This window comes from Erythrolamprus reginae, chromosome 1, assembly GCF_031021105.1.
Source record: "Erythrolamprus reginae isolate rEryReg1 chromosome 1, rEryReg1.hap1, whole genome shotgun sequence".
In the NCBI taxonomy this organism is placed as follows: Eukaryota; Metazoa; Chordata; class Lepidosauria; order Squamata; family Dipsadidae; genus Erythrolamprus; species Erythrolamprus reginae.
The window spans coordinates 393,188,568-393,211,017 of NC_091950.1; the positions used below are offsets into that span (position 1 = coordinate 393,188,568).

The 22,450-nt window shown below is 40.4% G+C and overlaps 1 protein-coding gene across 9 annotated transcripts in view; it reads left to right on the top strand.

Moving 5' to 3' along the window:
- Positions 1 to 22,450, top strand: part of DTNB (dystrobrevin beta) — a 193,838-nt gene that overhangs the window by 166,146 nt on the left and 5,242 nt on the right. For 6 of the 9 annotated variants that reach the window (XM_070734931.1, XM_070734933.1, XM_070734932.1 and 3 more), the window contains 2 exons: positions 13,460 to 13,619; positions 16,108 to 16,197. In XM_070734931.1, coding sequence (XP_070591032.1) covers positions 13,460 to 13,619; positions 16,108 to 16,197 — 250 coding nt within the window. Of the gene's footprint in view, positions 1 to 2,805; positions 3,075 to 13,459; positions 13,620 to 16,107; positions 16,198 to 22,450 lie in introns of those variants that run through there. The other 3 variants (XM_070734938.1, XM_070734941.1, XM_070734939.1) reach the window with 2 other exon arrangements.

Below are 22,450 nucleotides of genomic sequence, written 5' to 3' on the forward strand. Positions count from 1 at the left end.
ATTTCCAATTTCTAACCGTCTTGTTACTCCATTTTGGAGAAAAGCTTCAAACGTTTTCTTCTTAATTTTTTCTCCAGATGGGGTTGGAACTTATAGAAATCTTTGGCAAAAGAATTGCTGCTAGCGTTTCATTTTAAAATTTTCTATGCAAATCACATCCTTCTGAAAATTTAACTTCCACATAGCTTACTGCTCTTCCTAAAAATCAAACACAGCCATGCTGTTTTATCATGAACAAATTTTTAAAAAAATTAGGTAGCGCCAATTCAAGTGGTTCACCTACACATCAGGAAAACATTGCATCTGCCTCCAAAGATATCCCTGTGTTTTTATGGTGCCACCATCAATCCAGTAGTGGTTTCATCAGAACTAAGCAAATCCAGCTGTTCAGCAAATATCACAAAAGAGATTTTTCTGCAAGATGCTTCTGATTTATGAAGAATGCATACCAATCTCCCACTCTTTGCCTTTTGATTTGAGAGGGCGCATGCGCGGAAGCAAAAACCTCGCCGGAACATGGGTGCACCTGTGTCTCCGTGCACGATTTTGCTACCTGTACAGGCGCAGAAGCGTAATTCCGCTCGAACTCACCGTACCTCCAAAGCCACAGAGGTGAGCCCAGTTAGGCATTCTGGCTAGCAGCCCACCCCTGACTGATTAAACAGAGCTCAAAACTGCAGGAAAATGTAGGAATGCTTTTGCATTTTCCAGCATATGTCATTAGAATATTTGTTAAAAAAAAAAAAGTCAGCCCAGAGATGACAGATATGAAGTCTAAACCTGGTCTCAGTATGGGGTTTGTAAATTGAGTGTATTTGTTGCTGGTAGATGTGATATTTCACCTGGCATTTGAGGACAAAAAATGTGACACATTCCCTTAACTCAAAGCCACCCAACACAAACCCACAGTTCTTGTTTGTTCCTATATATTTATTATATAGCCTTACATATAATATAGCCTTATTTTTTTTCAAAACTGGGGGAGCTACATTTGAAATTTTGAGAGCAGATTATAGATAAATAGGCTAGTATTTATAAATGTATATGTTGCCTGTGCGCCTAGAGTGACTCTAGGCAGCTTACAAACAGAGTAAAAACAAAGTAAAATATTATGATCATAAATAGTAACATTAACAAAAAGCAATAACACTAAGACTTTTACAGTATATTGCTTCCTAGTTCTTTACAGCCCTCTCTAAGTGGTTTATGGAGCCAGGATATTGCTCCCAACAATCTGGGTTCTCATTAGAAACATAGAAGTCTGACGGCAGAAAAAGACCTCATGGTCCATCTAGTCTGCCCTTATACTATTTTCTGTATTTTATCTTAGGATGGATATATGTTTATCCCAGGCATGTTTAAATTCATTTACTGTGGATTTATCTACCACGTCTGCTGGAAGTTTGTTCCAAGGATCTACTACTTTTTCAGTAAAATAATATTTTCTCATGTTGCCTTTGATCTTTCCCCCAACTAACTTCAGATTGAGTCCCCTTGTTCTTGTGTTCACTTTCCTATTAAAAACACTTCCCTCCTGGACCTTATTTAACCCTTTAACATATTTAAAAGTTTTGATCATGTCCCCCTTTTCCTTCTGTCCTCCAGACTATACAGATTGAGTTCATGAAGTCTTTCCTGATACGTTTTATGCTTAAGACCTTCCACCATTCTTGTAGCCCATCTTTGGACCCATTCAATTTTGTCAATATCTTTTTGTAGGTGAGGTCTCCAGAACTGAACACAGTATTCCAAATGTGGTCTCACCAGCACTCTATACATTTTACTGATCTTAGAAAGATAGAAGGCTAAGTCAACCTTGAGCTGGTCAAGCCTGAACTCCTGGCTGTGGGGAAAATTAGCTTGCAATACTGCATTCTAGCTAATGTGTTACCCAGCTCACCACAAAGGTGGCAAAGGAGACACAAACAGTGGAGTAGAATTTTCCCTCAATCCATCAACTACCAGCACCTACCATTAGCAACATGCTCCCATCAAGACACCAGGCCAATAGGCAGGGCCAGCACTTAAGGCCCCTGTGGAAGGGCAAGACGGTGGGTATGCAATGTGTAGTATGATACTTGTAGCCCTTCATAAAAACCCCAAAGACAAAACAGATGTGAAATTTCCCATATTCATTCTAGCATTCCTTATGTTTTCTGTCCCTGGAATTTTTCTTTTCATTTCCCATGCAAGTGGATAAATTTTGCCTAATTTGCACACTTTCTTCCATCTTTGAGTATAAAGTTTTAACGCATGCAACAAATTGACTTTCTTTGATCAATAAATTTGGTTTTGAAATATATGTTCAATATACATTGTATATGTATATTGGGGAAACTATAGACCTGTGATGGCAAATCTATGGCACACATGCCAGTGGTGGCACACTCTAATTTTGGTACTCGGTGCTGAAAAAGTTGGCCATTATTGCTATAGACAATCCCTTAGTGCAGTGTTTCCCAACCTTGGCAACTTGAAACTATTTGGACTTCAACTCCCAGAATTCCCCAGCCAGCATTCGCTGTCTGGGGAATTCTGGGAGTTGAAGTCCAAATAGCTTCAAGTTGCCAAGGTTGGGAAACACTGCCTTAGTGCACCTGTTGTGGTTAGGTTGTATCCAAATCCATTTTAGAATTCATTAGATTCGTCTATTCTGGTTTTTTCTAACCTGGTTATTTTCCCATGTACAGAAAACCGCTCCAATAATCCCTAATTGGCTACAGAAACAATAACTTGTTTCTTGAATGAATCCTAAAGCATTTAATTTTATCTATAGTTTTGCTTCTCCTTTTCTTTGGCTCCAAGACAGCATCACCAACATACAAGGACAACAAAGCCCTTTATCAAGCAGCTGAAAACTGAAAGAAATTACTGGAGGTCTTGATTGGGGCATGACAGCTAAATAGTTCTTTTGAAGGCGAGAACATGCCGTGACTTGATTATTCCCATGTGCACATCAGTCTTCAGCAAGACAGCAGGTTCCTGTCTGTTGTAGCCATCGTTTTCACAGGAAAGAAATCTTTCCACCTGGTTTGAAACTTTTGACATCATTGGCCCAAGAACAAAAGCACGGCCAATATAATATATGTGGAGCAAGAGCAGAATAAAGAACATTTCAAAGCCTTTAAAATAGTTGCTATAGAAAGTCTACACAACCGTTTTTTTGAGATGTAAAGAAACAGATCAAGATAAACCACTTCATTTTTTCCCCACTAATAAAACACATGAACTGTACAATTCAATTAAAAACAAACTGAAATCTCTCAGGAAGAAAAAGAAGAATAAAAAACTTAGAATAAAGTGGTTGCATAAAAATGCACATGCTGAAATTAGCACTTTGTTGAAATGTCTTTTAATTCTATGACATTTTCTTTATTTACAACACATAACAAAACATTAAAAACAGTGGACTTTGCTTTATGAATCTGTGTTACATTTTTCATAATACTTGTTCATTATATAATTGATCTTCTTCTGCTGAAACCATTCCTTTTACTTTGTGTTGTTGTCATATTGAATGGTGGAATTCCTCGACTTCAACATTCTAACAAAGGCCTGAAGCTTTTGTTGTTGTTGTTGCCAGAATTGATTTATGTTTTTCAGACTTATGACTGTTTACAGCATCTCCACACAATTTAGATCACTTTTTGCCACTTTCTCACCAGCAAAGTCAATGGAGAAGTCAGATTCTCTTAGCTATGTTACTAACTTAACAACTGCAGTGATTCACTTAACAAGTATGGCAAGAAAGTTCTTAAAATGGGGTAATTTAAATGGGGTAAGCCTCAGTGGCGCAGTGGTTAGAGTGCACTATTGCAAAGTATTTCTGCGGATCACCGGTTGCCAGCAGTTTGGCAGATCGAATCTCAGTAGGCTCAAGGTTGGCTCAGCCTTCCATCCTTCCAAGGTCGGTAAAATGAGGACCCAGATTGTTGGGAGCAATATGTAATCTGTAATCTGCTTAGAGAGGGCTGTAAAGCATTGTGAAGTGGTATATAAGTCTAAATGCTATTGCTAATGCTAACTTAACAAATATCTTGTTTAGCAACAGAAATTTTGGGCTCAGAATAACAGTTGATGATTAACTGTATTGCATATTGTATGTATATGTATAAACAGATGGAAAAAATTAATGGAACTTTGTTTCTGTACATGATAACTGTAGCAAGATTTTTATATGCTGAAAGTAGACAGGTTCAGCACTATCATCAATGAAGGAAAGGTTGGTAAAGGTGATGGAATTTGTAGAGTTGACTAAATTGAGACTTCTTTGACTAGAGAAAGATGACATCTATATTTTAATTTTTTTAAAAAAAATTCCACTTTTATTATTTTTATAAAAACTCAAGGTGGCAAACATACCCAAGCCTCAATAACCCTGTGAGGTTAGGTTGAGAGGGAGAGAGACTGACTGGCCCAAAGTCACCCAGCCAGCTTTTGTGCTTAAGATAGGACTATACAGTGATCCCCCGATTATCGCGAGGGTTCCGTTCCAAGACCCCTCGCGATAATCGATATTTCGGGATGTAGTGGTGCGGAAGTAAAAACACCATCTGCGCATGCGCGCCCCTTTTTCCATGGCCGCACATGCACAGATGGTGGAGTTTGCGTGTGGGCGGCGGGGAAGACCGGGGAAGGTTCCTTCGGCCGCCCAACAGCTGATCTGCTCCGCAGCGCGGCAGCAGCGAGGAGCCGAAGATGGGGTTTCCGTGCCCAGGCAACGGGCCGTGCCCAGGCAACGGGGAAACCCCATCTTCGGCTCCTCGCTGCTGCCGCGCTGCGGAGCAGATCAGCTGTTGGGCGGCCGAAGGAACCTTCCCCGGTCTTCCCCGCCGCAGGCAAAGGGGAAACCCCAAGATCGCTTGCCGCTTGCCCGTTCGCCCGCCCGCCTGCTCGCTTGCCGCTTGCCCGTTCGCCCGCCCGCTCGGCTGCTCGCTTGCCGCTCGAGAGCAAGAGGGGGAGAGATAGAGAAAGAGAGAGAAGGAAAGAAAGAGATGAGAGAGGGAGGAAGAGAGTGTGAGAGAGGAAGAAGCAAGATAGAGAAAGAGAGAGAGAAAGAAAGATGAGAAAGGAAGGGAGTGACGTCATCGGGTGGAAAAATCGCGATATAGCCTTTCGCAATGATCGGGATCGCGAAACTCGGGGGATCACTGTAATTCCTAGTTTCTAGTTTGGTGTTTTAACCACCAGTCCAAACTGGCTTTATTATTGCTGACTAAAAACCCCTCATATAATTTTGCATCAAATAGAAACAAATAACTTTTTATTTATGGTTTTAATTATTAGAAAATATTAGATAACAGAAAAGATAGCTTTCTTGTAACAATAAGAGATAATTATGCCACATCATATTTCTACAATTTGCTGCACAAGAAATTGAAATGTTCTATTTCTGTCTATTGTTTCTTTTTGCCTATTCTTTCCTTTCTTCCTCTTTTTTCCTTTCTTTCCTTTATTCATTTATGGGTTTTTTTCTTCTGGTCAAAATTTTTATAATATTTGGACATAAAAATCCAAAATGGCCATGAAAAGATTGGATCCAGGTATAAGCTAACTGTTGTATACAGCTTTTTGAAGGTCAGCTTAAACTTTAGAAAAGCAGCAACATCCACCATTTACTCTGAGAGAAATAGTTGCAAAACCTACATGAGTTTATTCTCATGCAAGGGTCTCCAACCTTGGCAACTTAAGGACTTGTGGGCGTGAACAAACTTGTCCCACAAGTCTTTAAGTTGCCACGGTTGAAGACCCCTATTCTAGTGAAGCATCAGGGGTCAACCACCACGGCAGTCCTCGAATTTAGCTATGTAAAAGCTAACTTCGTTTCACCTCCAAAGGCAACAGATTCCTTTCCAGGGTCTGTGACAGCAAGGTTTCCATAGTAGCAAATGTGATTCAAAGGTTGGAGCTGCTTCTGGTAAAGAAAACAGAGGAATAAAAACCAGATGAAATGACATAAACTGCATATGAGAGGATGTGCAGAGGTTATGCATGTTAATGGGTAATTACAGTATTAGTCACAAATACTCAGCCCGAAACAGCTTATGAGTGTTTCTCACCATTTGTGTGCACATCAAAGGCAAGACTTGCAAAGCTTACTTTACACATCAATTAATAAAATAACAGACAGTTGGAAAGGAAATAACAGGTTTTAAAAAAACTCCTTATGAGCAAAAGAAACGTGATTAACTTTCAATTCAAGCCAAGCAAAAGTTGAGTGTGGTATAAAAAGGGGCTTTAATCAAAGGTATTAAATTTGCAGTCCATGGGCCAGATTATTATTATTATTATTATTATTATTATTATTATTATTATTATTAAGATTTGTATGCTGCCCCTCTCTGAAGACTCGGTGCGGCACATAACAGCAATAAAACAGTACAATACAAATCTAATAGTTAAAACTATGATTAAAAACCCGCTATCTTAAAAAAAAAACAATCAGTGCTATGCAATCACAACCACACATAACTCTTAATGGTCAGAGAAGGAGATACATTAATTGCCCCATGCCTGGTGACATAGATAGGTGTTCAAGGTCTTGCAGAAGGCAAGGAGGGTGGGGGCAGTTCGAATCTCCGGGGGGAGTTGATTCCAGAGGACTGGAGCTGCCACAGAGAAGGCTCTTCCCCTAGGCCCCGCCAGACAACATTGTTTAATCATCGGGATCTGGAGAAGGCCAACTCTGTGGGACCTAATCGGCCGCTGGGATTCATGCAGCAGAAGGCGGTCCCGTAGGTATTCTGGTCTGATGCCATGTAGGGCCTTATAGGTCATCACCAACACTTTGAATTGTGTCCGGAAACTAATCGGCAACCAGTGCAGGCTACGGAGTGTTGACGAAACATGGGTGTATCTGGGATGACCCATGACTGCTCACATGGCTGCATTCTGCACGATCTGAAGTTTCCAAACACTCTTCAGAGGTAGCCCCATGTAGAGAGCGTTGCAGTAGTCAAACCTTGAGGTAATGAGGGTGCAAGTGACTGATATGTCACGTGCTGGCCGCCATTTTAACGAAAGAAAAGTCGCAACACATCATGTTATGACGTGACGCCATGAGTTTGATATCCCTGCCTTAAATTATTACTTAACTACACAAAGCAGGAAAGGTCTGTGCTTGCTTCTAGTTGGGACTTGGAGGTGGCAGCCTCCCAAGAGTTGAAGTGTTTTTTCGATATTCCTTCATATCCCTTTGGTCAGCTATATTCATTCATTGCATAGCTTGATCTTTTCCCCATCTGGAAAAATCAGGAATATTTTCATTCTCATTCACAAGAAGTGATTCATAGCAAAGTAAGAATATCACCAATTTAATTTTCTTGGTGAGTACAACTATGGTTTCTGTCCAATCATGGCATCAATGCTATGTTATTCAAATTACTCCTGACCAAAATAGTATATATTCATAGAACAACATAGACTCTGTAATGCAAATGAGGTCTCAACAGTCTCTTACATCCCCCAGCCAGGCCACTGATTCAATTAATCTCCAAACTTTCTCCCCTGTGGTTTTTCACTATTACACCAACCTAACTGAAGAGCTAATTCTCCAGAATCCATTCATATGTGGACAGTGAATACAACACATACAGCCCCCTTGAGAACACATTACCAGCTCTGTTTATGCATCATTTAATGCCAGTTGTGGGTCTGCTGGATGTTAATTCCCTCAACACTGTCAAACTATTTACTAAGGCTGCACTACCTATAGTAGTGCAGTTTTTTCTCATCATTCCTATCACCCATTTCCTCCCACTCATGACTGTATGACTCTAACTTGTTGCTTATATCCTTAAGATTTTTTATTAATATTGATTGCTTCCTCATTGCTTATTTGTCCCCTATAACCATTAAGTGTTGTACCCCATGATTCTTGACAAATGTATATTTTTCTTTTATGTACACTGAGAGCGTATGCACCAAAGACAAATTCCCTGTGTGTCCAATCACACTTGGCCAATAAATAATTATATTCTGTTCTATTTATGCCTTTGGGACAGAGTACGAACTTCAGCCGAGGAATGCAAATTCATTTTTTTTCACTTGATATTTAGATAATATGTCAAAGTAGAATTCAGTTTATTCAACTTTGATAATTTACTGTATACAGTGTTTCCTCAATTTTCGCGGGGGATGCGTTCCGAGACTGCCCGTGAAAGTCGAATTTCCGCGAAGTAGAGATGCGGAAGTAAATACACTATTTTTGGCTATGAACAGTATCACAAGCCTTCGCTTAACACTTTAAACCCCTAAATTACAATTTCCCATTCCCTTAGCAACCATTTAGATTATTACTCACCATATTTATTTATTAAAGTTTATTTAAAAAAATATTTATTAAAGGCGGAGGAAAGTTTGGCGATGACGTATGAAGTCATCGGGGGGGGGAACCATGGTATAGGGAAAAAACCGCGAAGTATTTTTTAATTAATATTTTTGAAAAAACGTGGTATAGACTTTTCGCTAAGTTCTAACGCGCAAAAATCGAGGGAACTCTGTATATAAAATGTTATAACAAATGAACCATATTTGATACATTCATAATCTGAAATAAAATTAAGTACAAAATGTTTCAATAAGACAGTTAAAGCATTCTGGATTTAAAAATTAAATATAGGTATAGTGACACATAGAAAACTCACTTCTGGGTTCTTTTGGAATATATAAATATTAATCCTACCATAGCAGTGCTAGTTTCTGGTTTTCCATTTTTCCCCCCTAGTCCAGGTAGAAGTCAGTCTAGGACCATAATCTGTAATGTTAGTTATCTGAGTAAATTGATTGCAATATATATTGTCAGCTTTCTGTCATTCTTACCATTTGTGATGTCCATGGTGGTCTCCTAACTTGGTTGTTTGCTTGCAGATGTATATAAACAGTGCTAATGAGTATGGGATTTGCTCTCTGTTTGTGTGCCATAGTTTGTTCTGACAGTGTTGGTGGGGATGTGGTTTTCTCCCTGGTAGTTTCTTAGTTAGGATATTGTTTTCTGATTGCTCGTTTGTCTGGTATTCATCCCTGCTTATCTCACTGCTTTTGCTGGAAAGAATGTGTTCCGATCTTTCCTTTCTTAGCTTTTTTATTGTCTCTTTTGAAAAGTCTGTAAATGTGGTTTGTCTCTATGTGTCTGTTGATTTGTCTGTATGCCAAATTTCCAGAAATTCCCTAGAATTTTGAACTTAGCTTGATTTATGGTCACAATTTTCCCGTTGCATTTATGATTGAATCTGACCATGTGTTGTGATATTAAGAAGTTTTCATTGTGTCTTCTGACTTCTAGTTGGATTCTAGTTTTCTCCATGTCTACCCTACATAGTAACTATTACAGTATTTTTTGTTGTAAGTTATTCTTGTTTTCCTTGTTGGGCTACTAGATCTTTTGAGTGCTTCAGAAGGCTTTAGTTAGTTTATTTGCTATAATGATGCCATGGCATTATAATTGTCTGTTGGTTGTTTCTGAGATGTTTTTGATGTATGGCAGTATTATATACTGCTCAAAAGAATAAAAGGAACATTTAAACAACACACTATAACTCCAAGTAAATCAAACTTCTGTGAAATCAAACTGTCCACTTAGGAAGCAACACTGATTGACAATCAATTTAATTTTGTTGTCAGAACATTCAACTTTGTACAGAACAAAGTATTCAATGAGAATATTTCATTCATTCAGATCTAGGATGTGTTCTTTGAGTGTTCCCTTTATTTTTTTGAACAGTGTACTTTTCATAGTTTGTGTTAGTGCGTTGAGTAGTCAAGCACTTTTTGATAAAAGTGTGTAGGTATTCAGTTTTTTGGAAGATGTGATATTGGCAGTCTGTCTACTTTTTCTAGTGTTCTGTATTGTTGTCGTGCGGGGCTCTCAAGCACGCAACATTAGGGCAGCGTCACGTGATGTATCTGGACTTTTTCCCCCCTTGGCTAAACCGGGCAGGGCCAGCACATGATGCATCTGGCCTGTGAGCCACAAGTTTGACATCCTTGTTGTAGTGCATTTATACTCATCTGAATAATGTATTTATGTAGCTCCTTTTGTGGAAAGCTACGCTGTTACTTTGGTAATGCAGCCCTTAGTTGATGTGGGTTGTGTTCAACCCTTGCCTTTCTAATTGCTGTTGTATCACCTGTTCATGAGGATATTGAGGAAGGATAATGTTGTTGTTTTCTTCTTCTTTTGTGAATTTTATTCCACTGAAGCTGTTGATTGTTTCATGCGTCTTTGCCTATTTGCCGATAACTCTAAAGGGTGCAATAGGGTTGATATTCCTGGAGGTGTCTGTAATATGGTAAATGATTTAGCTTTACTAGGTAAATGGTCAAAGCAATGGAAAATGCAGTTTAATGTTTCCAAATGTAAAATAATGCACTTGGGGAAAAGGAATCCTCAATCTGAGTATTGTATTGGCAGTTCTGTGTTAGCAAAAACTTCAGATGAAAAGGATTTAGGGGTAGTGATTTCTGACAGTCTCAAAATGGGTGAACAGTGCAGTCAGGCAGTAGGGAAAGCAAGTAGGATGCTTGGCTGCATAGCTAGAGGTATAACAAGCAGGAAGAGGGAGATTATGATCCCGCTATATAGAGTGCTGGTGAGACCACATTTGGAATACTGTGTTCAGTTCTGGAGACCTCACCTACAAAAAGATATTGACAAAATTGAACGGGTCCAAAGACGGGCTAAAAGAATGGTGGAAGGTCTTAAGCATAAAACGTATCAGGAAAGACTTAATGAACTCAATCTGTATAGTCTGGACTCTGGAGGACAGAAGGAAAAGGGGGGAACATGATCGAAACATTTAAATATGTTAAAGGGTTAAATAAGGTCCAGGAGGGAAGTGTTTTTAATAGGAAAGTGAACACAAGAACAAGGAGACACAATCTGAAGTTAGTTGGGGGAAAGATCAAAAGCAACATGAGAAAATATTATTTTACTGAAAGAGTAGTAAATCCTTGGAACAAACTTCCAGCAGACGTGGTAGATAAATCCACAGTAACTGAATTTAAACATGCCTGGGATAAACATATATCCATCCTAAGATAAAATACAGAAAATAGTATAAGGGCAGACTAGATGGACCATGAGGTCTTTTTCTGCCATCAGTCTTCTATGTTTCTAATTGCTCTCTCTGTGTTATGATGAAAGTGATATCTACATCCATTCTTTTGGTTGTACTGTATACTGCATGTTGAGAACTGTATTTCTAAATCCTGCTATAAGTCCTGAGAGTGGTGATCGCATGGGTATTCCTCTGATGTGCTGGTATATTTGTCCATCAAACAAAATATAAGTAGTGAGGCAGAGATTGATGAGATCCCCGATTCTAAGCATTTCAATCTGAGTATTGGCTAGGCCAGGTGTGGTATAACACTGCTGCCTCTGGAATTTCAGATAAGCATCTCTTACCAGCTGGGTTCGCACAACATGCAAGCCTTGGATAAATGGGATTGAGTTGTTTGCAGTTTAGAGTATTGTAGAACACACAGCTGTTTTGTCTTTGCACAAGGTGTGGACCAGGCCGCCACCCATTAAGCCATACTAATGTGGTATGGCATTTAATGTGATTGCAATTGTGTTGAGCTAATTTGGCTTTAGTATGCTGGATGATCCCTGCCTTAGAACAGAGAATAAGTATACATTGACCAATCATCTAACTCAGCTTGAAGTTTATTTAAAATTAGGAAGGATCCTTTCCTTAGTGATAGCATATTTACTGGTGGGCAAAAGGATCGAAGTTTCACTTCCTAGCCAGATTGAAATGGCTTTTAGGAAGGAAGTAGAATTGCTTCTTTTTTTTTCCTGGTACCTTCATGAGCTGTGTCTACTACATTAAATAAACCCTCCATAACTTGGTAGACTTCATATCCCAGAATTCCTCAGCCACCACGGCCAATTCTGAGAAGCTTGGAAACTACCATTTCCCATATTTGGAAGACTCTTATTCTGGAGAAAGCTGAAGTAGATCAGATTGCCAGAGTATTTATTTACTTATTTTATTTATTTTACTTTGTCCAAAACATAATGAAGGTTACAGAGGATATATTCATAGTAAAATATATCAAAGAAAGAATAGAAGAAAAGATATAGGAATAAAATATATCAATGAAAGATTGGTAGGCGGGATAGAAAATCGAGATAGAAAAACATCCCCAAAATATGAACAAGCGGGATGATACCTCCCGCCTACCAGACATCTGGAAACCAGCCCTCAAACGTATCACAGCCATAGAAACTGAAACCAGACTCAGAACACACATTGCAAAACAATCAAGTAGCCTGCAAGCTCCAACTACTCAGGATATCACGCCTAATCTACAACCATTAACTAATCAGCATACCTCAGCTACATCAACGACCCCAGGTGTTACCCCACTGACTCACCAGGAAATTTCTACACAGCAGGCAATTGCTGAGCCATCAAACCACACCCAGCCACCAGTATTTATAGAAGGGAGGCAGCTCAGGTCTCGCTGTGTTCGCCCTAGAACAAGGACAGAAACACCAGCCTGAAGATGACGAGTGGGACCTTGTTGAAACGTCGCCAGAAATTTCCAAATCCTACACGGGAAGAAACCCAAATATACCAAGACCATCATACCTGTACCCGTGAAAATCTACGAAAACAAATATATATAAATATATAAAGACAATAGGACAGGGAACGGAAGGCAAGCTGTTGCACTTATGCACGCCCCTTACTGACCTCTTAGGAATCTGGAGAGGTCGACCGTGGATAGTCTAGGGGTAAAATGTTGGGGGTTAGGGGATGACATTACGGAGTCAGGTAATGAGTTCCACGCTTCAACAACTCAATTACTAAAGTTGTATTTTTTACAGTCAAGTTTGGAGCAGTTAATATTAAGTTTGAATCTGTTGTGTGCTCGTGTGTTGTTGTGGTTGAAGCTGAAGTAGTCGTTGACAGGAAGGACGTTGCAACAGATGATCTGGTGGGCAATACTGAAATCACGTTTAAGGCGTCGTAGTTCTAAGCTTTCTAGACCCAGGATTGTAAGTCTAGTTTCGTAGGGTATTCTGTTTTGAGTGGAGGAGTGAAGGGCTCTTCTGGTGAAGTATCTTTGGACATTTTCGAGGGTGTTAATATCCAAGATGCGGTGTGGGTTCCAAGCAGATGAGCTATATTCGAGGATGGGTCTAGCGAAGGTTTTGTAAGAGTTGCTTTCACTCCCAAGAAATTCAGGATTGTCTTAATGCAGCCTTCTCCAATCTATGCCTTCCAGAGGGACCATGTTGCCTGGGGTTGATAGGAGAACCAGACTAGAAAGAATGCCTTGATGGTTTATAAACTGCATGTACCATTAGTAGAGTTTGCATGCTGTGAGATAGAAAATGTGTTTGTCTGAGGGTTTGTCACTCATCTTTGCAACATATGGTGCTGGAGTTTTATTTTGGAAGAGCTGTTCAACAAGGAAATGTAGTAACTGGGCTTCCCGTTTATTTTAGGCTCAGGCGGCTGGTTCTCCACACACTTCCCCCACCCATGGGGCTGGCCGCTCGATGCCAATGCCAGTCAGGTCCACATCTGCTGGTTCTACCCCAACTCACGTACCCCAAGATTCACTTACTGGTGTTGGCGGAGACGTCCAGGAAGCATTTGCGCAAGGTGAGCCATAATACACATATCCTTCGGTTCATGTACAGTGTTCCCTCGATTTTCACGGGGGATGCGTTCCGAGACCGCCCGCGAAAGTCGAATTTCCGCAAAGTAGAGATGCGGAAGTAAATACACTATTTTTGGCTATGAACAGTATCACAAAGCTTCCCTTAACACTTTAAACCCCTAAATTGCAATTTCCCATTCCCTTAGCAACCATTTAGTTTATTACTCACCGTGTTTATTTATTAAAGTTTACTTTAAAAAATATTTATTAAAGGCAGATGAACGTTTGGCGATGACATATGATGTCATCGGGTGGGAAAACCCGTGTTATAGGGGGGGAAACCGCGAAGTATTTTTTAATTAATATTTTTGAAAAACCGTGGTATAGACTTTTCGTGAAGTTCAAACCCGCGAAAATCGAGGGAACACTGTATATGTAAAAGTATGAGGGAAGAAATTGGGAGGGGAGGAGAAGATAAAACCTCTAAAGTGCACCACTTATTTTTAGAAAGTATTTTAAAATACACTTTAAAATGCAGGAGAATACCAAAAGCATCCACTGTTTCCTGTAAGTGCTCTGCTATTATTCCACTGATTTCTCTGTGTGTTCATATACCCAGGGTTATTATCTAGCCAATTTTGTGTGATTCATGCAAACTGCTTGCTAACTTTCTCTTAAGCATTTCACCCAGTGGGAGATTGAAGATGCTCAGATCCCCTGCACTGCCCTGCCAGCACCTGACTGCCCAAGTATTTCTGGGAGGTCATCCCCGTAGCCTGCTGAAAACAGCAAGTGTTGACATTGCCTGGGAGGAACACAAAAGTCCCTGCTGGGACTGCTGGCATGCCAGTCATTTCTGCTGCTGACGACCTCGTCCCTTCTTTGTGTGACTTCTCCAACAATTGCAGTTGGGAGAGTTGGCAGGAGCTCTTCTGCAGCAGGCAATGAAAGCAGCTGTGGCTGATGTTCCCCTGCTACTACATCTTATTTTTTTTAAATACTGCCCCTCTTCCCGTCACCACGCTAGCTACCACCATCTTCTACCACCAAACCTCATATATAAACTGAATAAACAAAATCTCACAGCCAACTCCCACTCCGTAAAAGACCTTGGAATACTAATATCAAATGATCTAAGTGCCACAATATCGCCAAATAGGCTTCTAGAGTTGTTAACCTGACCCTACGCAGCTTCTGCTCCGGCAATCTCACACTACTCACCAGAGCCTACAAAACTTTTGCCAGACCCATCCTTGAATACAGTTCATCTGTCTGGAAACCATACCACATCTCGGACATCAACACCCTAGAAAATGTCCAAAGATACTTCACCAGAAGAGCCCTTCACTCCTCCACTCGAAACAGAATGCCCTACGAAAGCAGACTATCAATCCTAGGTCTAGAAAGCTTAGAACTACGATGCCTAAAACACGATCTAAGTATTGCCCACAAAATCATATGCTGCAACGTCCTGCCTGTCAATGACTACTTCAGCTTCAACCGCAACAACACAGGAGCACGCAACAAATTCAAACTTAATATTAATTGCTCCAAGCTTGACTGTAAAAAATATGACTTTAGCAATCGAGTTGTCGAAGCGTGGAACTCATTACCGGACTCAGTAGTGTCAACCCCTAACCCCCAACATTTCTCCCTTAGACTATCCACGATTGACCTCTCCAGGTTCCTAAGAGGTCAGTAAGGGGCGTACATAAGTGCACTAGCCTGCCTTTCGTCCCCTGTCCAATTGTCTCTCCATATCTCATATATATTTTTTCTTCCTTTCATATATCTTCTCCTCTACTTTTATATCTTTTCTTTATATATAATACTTCATGTCTATCCTCTTCAATATGTGTTGTGTATTGGACAAAATAAATAAATAAAAAACAAATAAATAAATAAAAATAAATCTTCTCAAGTCAGAGCTGCCTCTTGTCTCCAGGAAGGCACAGAGGCTATTGTTGCTGCTGCCATGATCAGCCCCTTCTAAGGAAATGCTACAGCAACCACATGCCTCTTCTCTTGCTCCGCTTGGTCACTTTGAGATGATGATGATCCCGGGAATCAAGTCACTGATTGACTGGTCTATATAATAAATGAATGAATAAATGGAGAAACACCCTTAAACACCAGTCTTTACATCTACAATAGATGCAGATTCTCACCAATATTTCCTGGAACGCAGGCCACCCTAGCAAAAACAGAACTTATTTTTGGATTATGGAATAAGAATAAAATTTGGACTTTAGTTATTGAAATCCACAATATAAAAAGTGTTGTAGTAGTGTTACAGCCACTAATTTTCTTAGAACAATGAGTTTGCATATTATGTTTGCTTTTTTTTTTTAAATTATGGGTTTTTTAGTTTTTAAATATTAGATTTGTATTTTACATTGTGTTCTACTATTGCTGTGAGCCGCCCCGAGTCTACGGAGAGGGGCGGCATACAAATTTAATAAGTAAATAAATAAATACTTCATCACTCAGGAATTCGGCGGAACCTCCGTAACGATTTGCTGGTAGCAGCTGATTCAATTACCAATACAATGTCATATTTGGTGAAGGAGCTTCATTCGGGTAAGCAATAAATTTCTATATTAACCTAAGCGAAAGACTCAAGGAATCTGCCAGGCAAATTTTGGGTACCAGTGATATTTCCTTTTTTTTTTTTTTTAATATAATTTTTATTGATTTTTAAATTTTTTTTACAGAAAACAAAAACATAAAAGTGTACCATCACCAAACAGAAAAATAAAAATTCCCTTCACCAGGGAATATTCTATTTTGTGATATTTCCTGTAGTGAGAAATGTCCAAATGTGAATACAATTTTCCTCAACAAAATAAATTGAAAGAAATATGTTGTTCTACGGAAGTGTTTCTCAATTTAATGTGTTGGATTTCATCTAAGATTGAGAAATACTAGTCTAGGATGGTAGATTAAATAAGTAATTTATTCACTTTATTTACTCAATACAGTATTTCCTACTTTAGGGAAAATAAACCTAATAAAGTAAATAATAAAGTAGGAAAATTTAGGAAATAAATTAAAGTTTGTATTTATTTTATTTATATTTTATCTGTGCTAATAAGAATCATTTCCTGCTTATCTGAGCACATTTATTTTATAAAGAAAACAAACTGTATGCTTTGGTTCAACGCATACAAATCCATAATTCAACACTTGCTGTCAAATCATAGAACAATTTTTGGAAGAATGGATAGTGAAAGTATTGTAATGGCTAAAATGGGCTGATTGAGAATGTGAAATATGTTTTTCCTGCATTAATTTAGATAGTTGTAGGTGATAATATGCAGTTCACTAAATATTTAGATTCTTGATTTTCCTCCAGATGTGTTGCCTATACTGTGATACCTCGTCTTACGAACCTCTCTTCATATGAACCTTTCGTGGTACGAACCCGGTGTTTAAGATTTTTTTGCCTCTTCTTCCGAACTATTTTCACCTTACGAACCTGAGCTGCCGCCGCTGGGATGCCCCGAAGTGCTGGGATTTCCCTGGGAATCCCTGCCTCCGGACTTCCGTTGCCAGCCAAAGCGCCCGTTCTTGCATTGCTGGGATTTCCCTCAGCTTCGTCTGCCCGCCGCCTTTTTTTTTTAATTAAAGGCTTAATGTTTTGAATTTTCCTAATGGGCTTGCAAGCATTATTTGCTTTAACATTGATTCCTATGGGAAACATTGTTTCATCTTACAAACTTTTCTTCTTACGAAACTCGTCATGGAACGAATTAAGTTCGTAAGATGAGGTACCACTGTAATTTAAATTGGGGTTTCTTATATTATTTTTAATATTAGATTTGTACATATTGTCTTTTTACTGTTGTTAGCCGCCCCGAGTCTACGGAGAGGGGAGGCATACAAATCTAATAAATAAATAAATAAATAAATAATAAATTCCCCCCAAGGCTCACTCCACACTTGGGGTGCTTGGAGCGGTAGTTAAACAAATCTGAAAGCCGTAGTTTGGAGAACAGAGGCCCCAAAGATACATGCATATATCAAGAGAGATTAACTTTAAAGGACAACATGGACATAATTCATAGACAAATTGAAATGTATCCTCCAGCACAGGGGTGAAATTCTCCGGTTCACTTGCGCCTGTCGGTCATTGGAGAGCCAGCCGCGAAGGGAGTGCAAGGATCTTCCCACCTGCCGCCATTTGGGTTCTTTTATACCCTCTGTGCATTCGCAAAGCTTTCTGTGCAAGCACAGGGGGTAAAAGAACCCAAATGGCGGTGGGTGGGCGGAGCTTCATGCTCCCTTCACGACCAGCTCTCCAATGATCGACAGGCATAAGCAAACGGGATCATTTCACCCCTGCTCCATCATAAGGAGAAAAAGTCTGCAGCTGCCCTTCCTTTTTTAATGATTTATCATTCATAATCTACAGCTAAATAAATGAGAATCAAACTCAGCCATGTTAAGACATGTGGACTTCAACTCCCTGGATTCCAGAGTCAGCATGTTTACAGCATTTGAAAAATATTGGTATAGGTCTAACATTTGCACCTCAGACAAGATTAGAGCCCTATTGCATGGTTCCTCTTTAACTACCCAAACAAACGGTTTGGCTCCCAAAACCTGGCACATGGATAAATCTACTTTCTAGGTAGACAAAAAAGCTGATCATCAGTTTCCACTAAAATATTTAAAAAGTAAACAGGCAATCAGAAATGCTGAATTTAATTTTCAAATCAAATCATATTTAGATTTATTTAGTTCATTTCAGATCGTGCAGAATGCAGCTGCGAGAGCAATCATGGGCTTCCCCAGGTGTGGCCATGTTACACCAACACTCCGCAGTCTGCATTGGTTGCCGATCAATTTCCGGTCACAATTCAAAGTATTGGTTATGACCTATAAAGCCCTTCATGGCACCGGACCAGAATATCTCCGGGACCGCCTTCTGCCGCACGAATCCCAGCGACCGATTAGGTCCCACAGAGTTGGCCTTTTTCAGGTCCCGTCGACTAAACAATGTCGTTTGGCGGGACCCAGGGGAAGAGCCTTCTCTGTGGCGGCCCCGACTCTCTGGAACCAGCTCCCCTGGAGATTAGAACTGCCCCCACCCTCCTTGCCTTTCATAAACTCCTTAAAACCCACCTTTGCCTCCAGGCATGGGGGAATTGAGATATCTCCCCCGGGCCTATACAATTTATGTATGGTATGTCTGTGTGTATGTCTGCTTAATAATGTTTTTTTTAATGTTTTTAAATTATTAGATTTGTCATGAATTGTTTTATTGCTGTTGTGAACCGCCCCAAGTCTACGGAGAGGGGCGGCATACAAATCTAATAATAATAATAATAATAATAATAATAATAATAATAATAATAATAACAACAACAACAACTACTACTACTACTACTACTACTACTACTACTACTACATTTAGGAAGAATCTGAATTTTTGAAAATACTTTACAAACTCATGTTACATGGCATATTCCTGGAGCTTTACAAAATCAAGACATTTTTCACTTACCAGCTGGTTGAAAACAAAATAATTGTATTTATCTTATTTTTTTTTGGAATAACTTCTAAAGAGGGAAAATAATTTGTTCCTTGGATGACCTGGCCACTGGGCAGTTCCTTCTGTAGCTATAGCTCTGTAGCTTGAGTCATACAAGAAATCATCTGGGGTACATATGCATGTAGATTTTGATCTAGTTCTTCTTTGAGTGGTGGCCAAGCAAGGGAATAAGTCAGGCTCAACAGGTCACAAAAAGGTCACCAAAATGCACTGGAGAAACAAGATGCTCGAGCCTGATCAGAATGCAAACTCCACAGGGAGGTCAGGAAAGACAGGCTGTCAACTGTGCAAAAGGCTCAGATTCCATAATAGAATTCCAGTGGATAATAATAGCAGGCCCCCAAATAATTTAGTAGTAGTGTCACCCTGTCCTTCAACTAGCCAAAATGATAATGTGACTTACATGTCCCTGAGCCCCATTGGGATTGGGCGCCGTAGAAGTTGAAGGAAGGAAGGAAGGAAGGAAGGAAGGAGGAAGGAAGGAAAGAAGGAAGGAGGAAGGAAGGAAGAGGAGGAAGGAAGGAAGAGGAGGAAGGAAGGAAGGAGAGGAAGGAAGGAAGGAGGGGGAGGAAGGAAGGGGAGGGAGGGATGGATGGATGGATAGATGATAGATAGATAGATAGATAGATAGATAGATAGATAGATAGATAGATAGATAGATAGATAGATAGATGTGAAGAATACAACTAGGGAAGGTTCATGAAAAAGATTTTTATTTATTTATTTATTTAATTTTTTTTTAATGTAGCCCTTCTGCTTAGACTCAGGTCAGCTTACAAAAAGTTAGCACTTCTTAACAGAGCCAGCCTATTGCCCCCACAATCCGGCTCCTCATTTTCCCCACCTCGAAAGAGTCAACCTTGAGCCGGTGATGAGATTTGAACCGCTGACCTGAAGATCTAGCAATCAGCTTTAGTGGCCTGCAGTACTGCACTCTACCCACTGGGCCACCTCAGCTCAAGATACTAGGTTTGCTGTCAATTGGATGCTTGCTTTTGACTAAATTCTTTCTGTAATATCAATCTCAGAAGAATCTACACAAGCCCTCTAATATTTAGTGCTAGTCATACTGTATATCCATGGTCTTGCGGCATAGGTAGAATGTGACACAATTACAGCAACTTATAGGGTGTTCTGATTTATTCATAGAAAGCAGCCTTGGGCACTCCCTAACTAAAACAAGGGTTGCAGCAAACCAGTAACTGCTCCTCACTCTTGCAAATACATGGCCTTTGGAGATCATATCCTAATATTTTCATGATACTCTTCAGGTCTTTTTGTTTAGTTGGGAAACTTCTGAATGTTTTTGCAGAATCAATCCAGGTACATTTAGTCCCTGTGGACTCCAGAACTGCAGTCATTGGTTCCAATAGTATAGAATGCTGAGGCTCTGAACTGAATTGGCTAGGCTGTTTTTCTCTATGTTGGAACTGAAAATGAAAAAAATGCATACAAATTGTAAAAAAAGTGGGATTTGTTCTACCACCAGCATCCAAGTTTTGTGTCTTGTGCCGAGTTCTTTGCAGTTCAGGCAAATGACAGTTGAAACAAAGTGCAGGCACCCACTTTGACGAGAGGCAGACCGGGAGATCTTGGAAAGTTTCTAACCTCACCTCATTTGTGTAAATCAAGAGGAACAGTTGGAGTTAGGACTCTCCAACAACTAATGCTGAGCTGGGCATTTTATTACCGAAGTAGCCATGATACAACAGCATGGTTCCCAACTCTCTGTAACTTTGTTGAGCTTGGTTTCGATACCTTACATCTGTATAATCTGAGTGTCACCCCGACCTACAGCATCCTGAGTGACTGTTAAAGGAAGTCAAGCCCCTATGACAATGATGGCAAACATATGGCATGTGTGCCACAGGTGGCAGTGGGAACCATATTGGAGGGCACACAAGGTGTTGCCCTATGTCAGCTGGCCAGCTGATTTTCGGCCTTGGGGAAGGCTGTTTCAGCCTCCAGAGCAGGGGTGGCCAATTAATTTTCCCACGGGGCCGCATGAGAAATTGGGATGGTTTTATAGGGCCAGACTAATATAATTAACTCAGTTCTACCCAATATTGTAAAGACTCAGACTCTGGTCTGACCTAAACACACAGACCCACTCTACAGACCCCTAATTGTTTGCTTTACGGCAACACGGTGCACCACAGTCACTGCGCTGGAGTGTTTGCGTGGTTTCTGTGCTCGGCCGCTCTCAGTAGGAGGTCGGAGTCCGCTCCAGTGCGAAGATGAAAGAGCTCATCGCGTCTGCCAGAACTTCTCCGGTTCCTGCTTTTCTCATGATTCATCAGGAAAGCAGGAACCGGAGGAGTCCCGGCAGACGTGGTGAGCTCTTTCATCCCTGCACTGGAGTGGACCCCAACCTCTGCAGATCAGTCACAGATAGCCGGCGGGCCGGTCACAGACAACAGGCGGGCCGGATGCGGCCCACAGGCCACCCCTTCCCTAGGTCTGCTCCAGAGGCTTCAGCTTCACTGAAGGCCCCAAGTGCGAAAAACGGCCTAACGGGCAAACCAGAAATTCAGAAAAACGGACTTCCGTTTGCCCATTGTGTTGTTTTTTGCACTCCAGAGGCTTCAGGGAAGCTCCCTGAAGCCCTGAAGTGCAAAAAATAGCACAACGGACAAACCAGAAGTTCCTTTTTCTGAACTTCTGGTTTGCCCTTTGGGTCATTTTTTCACCATCCCAGGCTTCGGTGAGACCTGTGAGCTTTCTGCACAGGGGGAAGCGCGGGGGGGAGGTGCGCTCAAGGGGGGAGGGAATGCGTGTGAGCAAGTGTGCGCATGCTAGCATGCACACACACACACGCCCTTTTGGCACACGAACCAAAAAAGCTTCACCATCACTGCTCTATGAAAATTAAAAAGGGATTTCATTAGACTCAGCCAGGGAAGCCAATAGAAGATATGACTTAAACCCAGTCCTTCTATCACTGCAAAATAAAAAGCAGATTAGTTACAATATTTCCTCAAGGATTTTGCATAAAGGCCATAGGTCTTTTTTAAAATTTGAATAAGTCATTTTAAATGTCGTCTCCCATGCTCCTAAGCAAACATAGCTCATTGGCCCCAAAAGCAAGTACAGTGCTACCTCTACTTACGAACTTAATTCGTTCTGTGACCAGGTTCTTAGGTAGAAAAGTTTGTAAGAAGAAGCAACTTTTCCCGTAGGAATCAATGTAAAAGCAAATAATGTGTGCGATTGCAGAAACCACAGGGAGGGTGGAGGCCCTGTTTCCTCCCAGGAGATTCCTAGAGAGGCCCCATG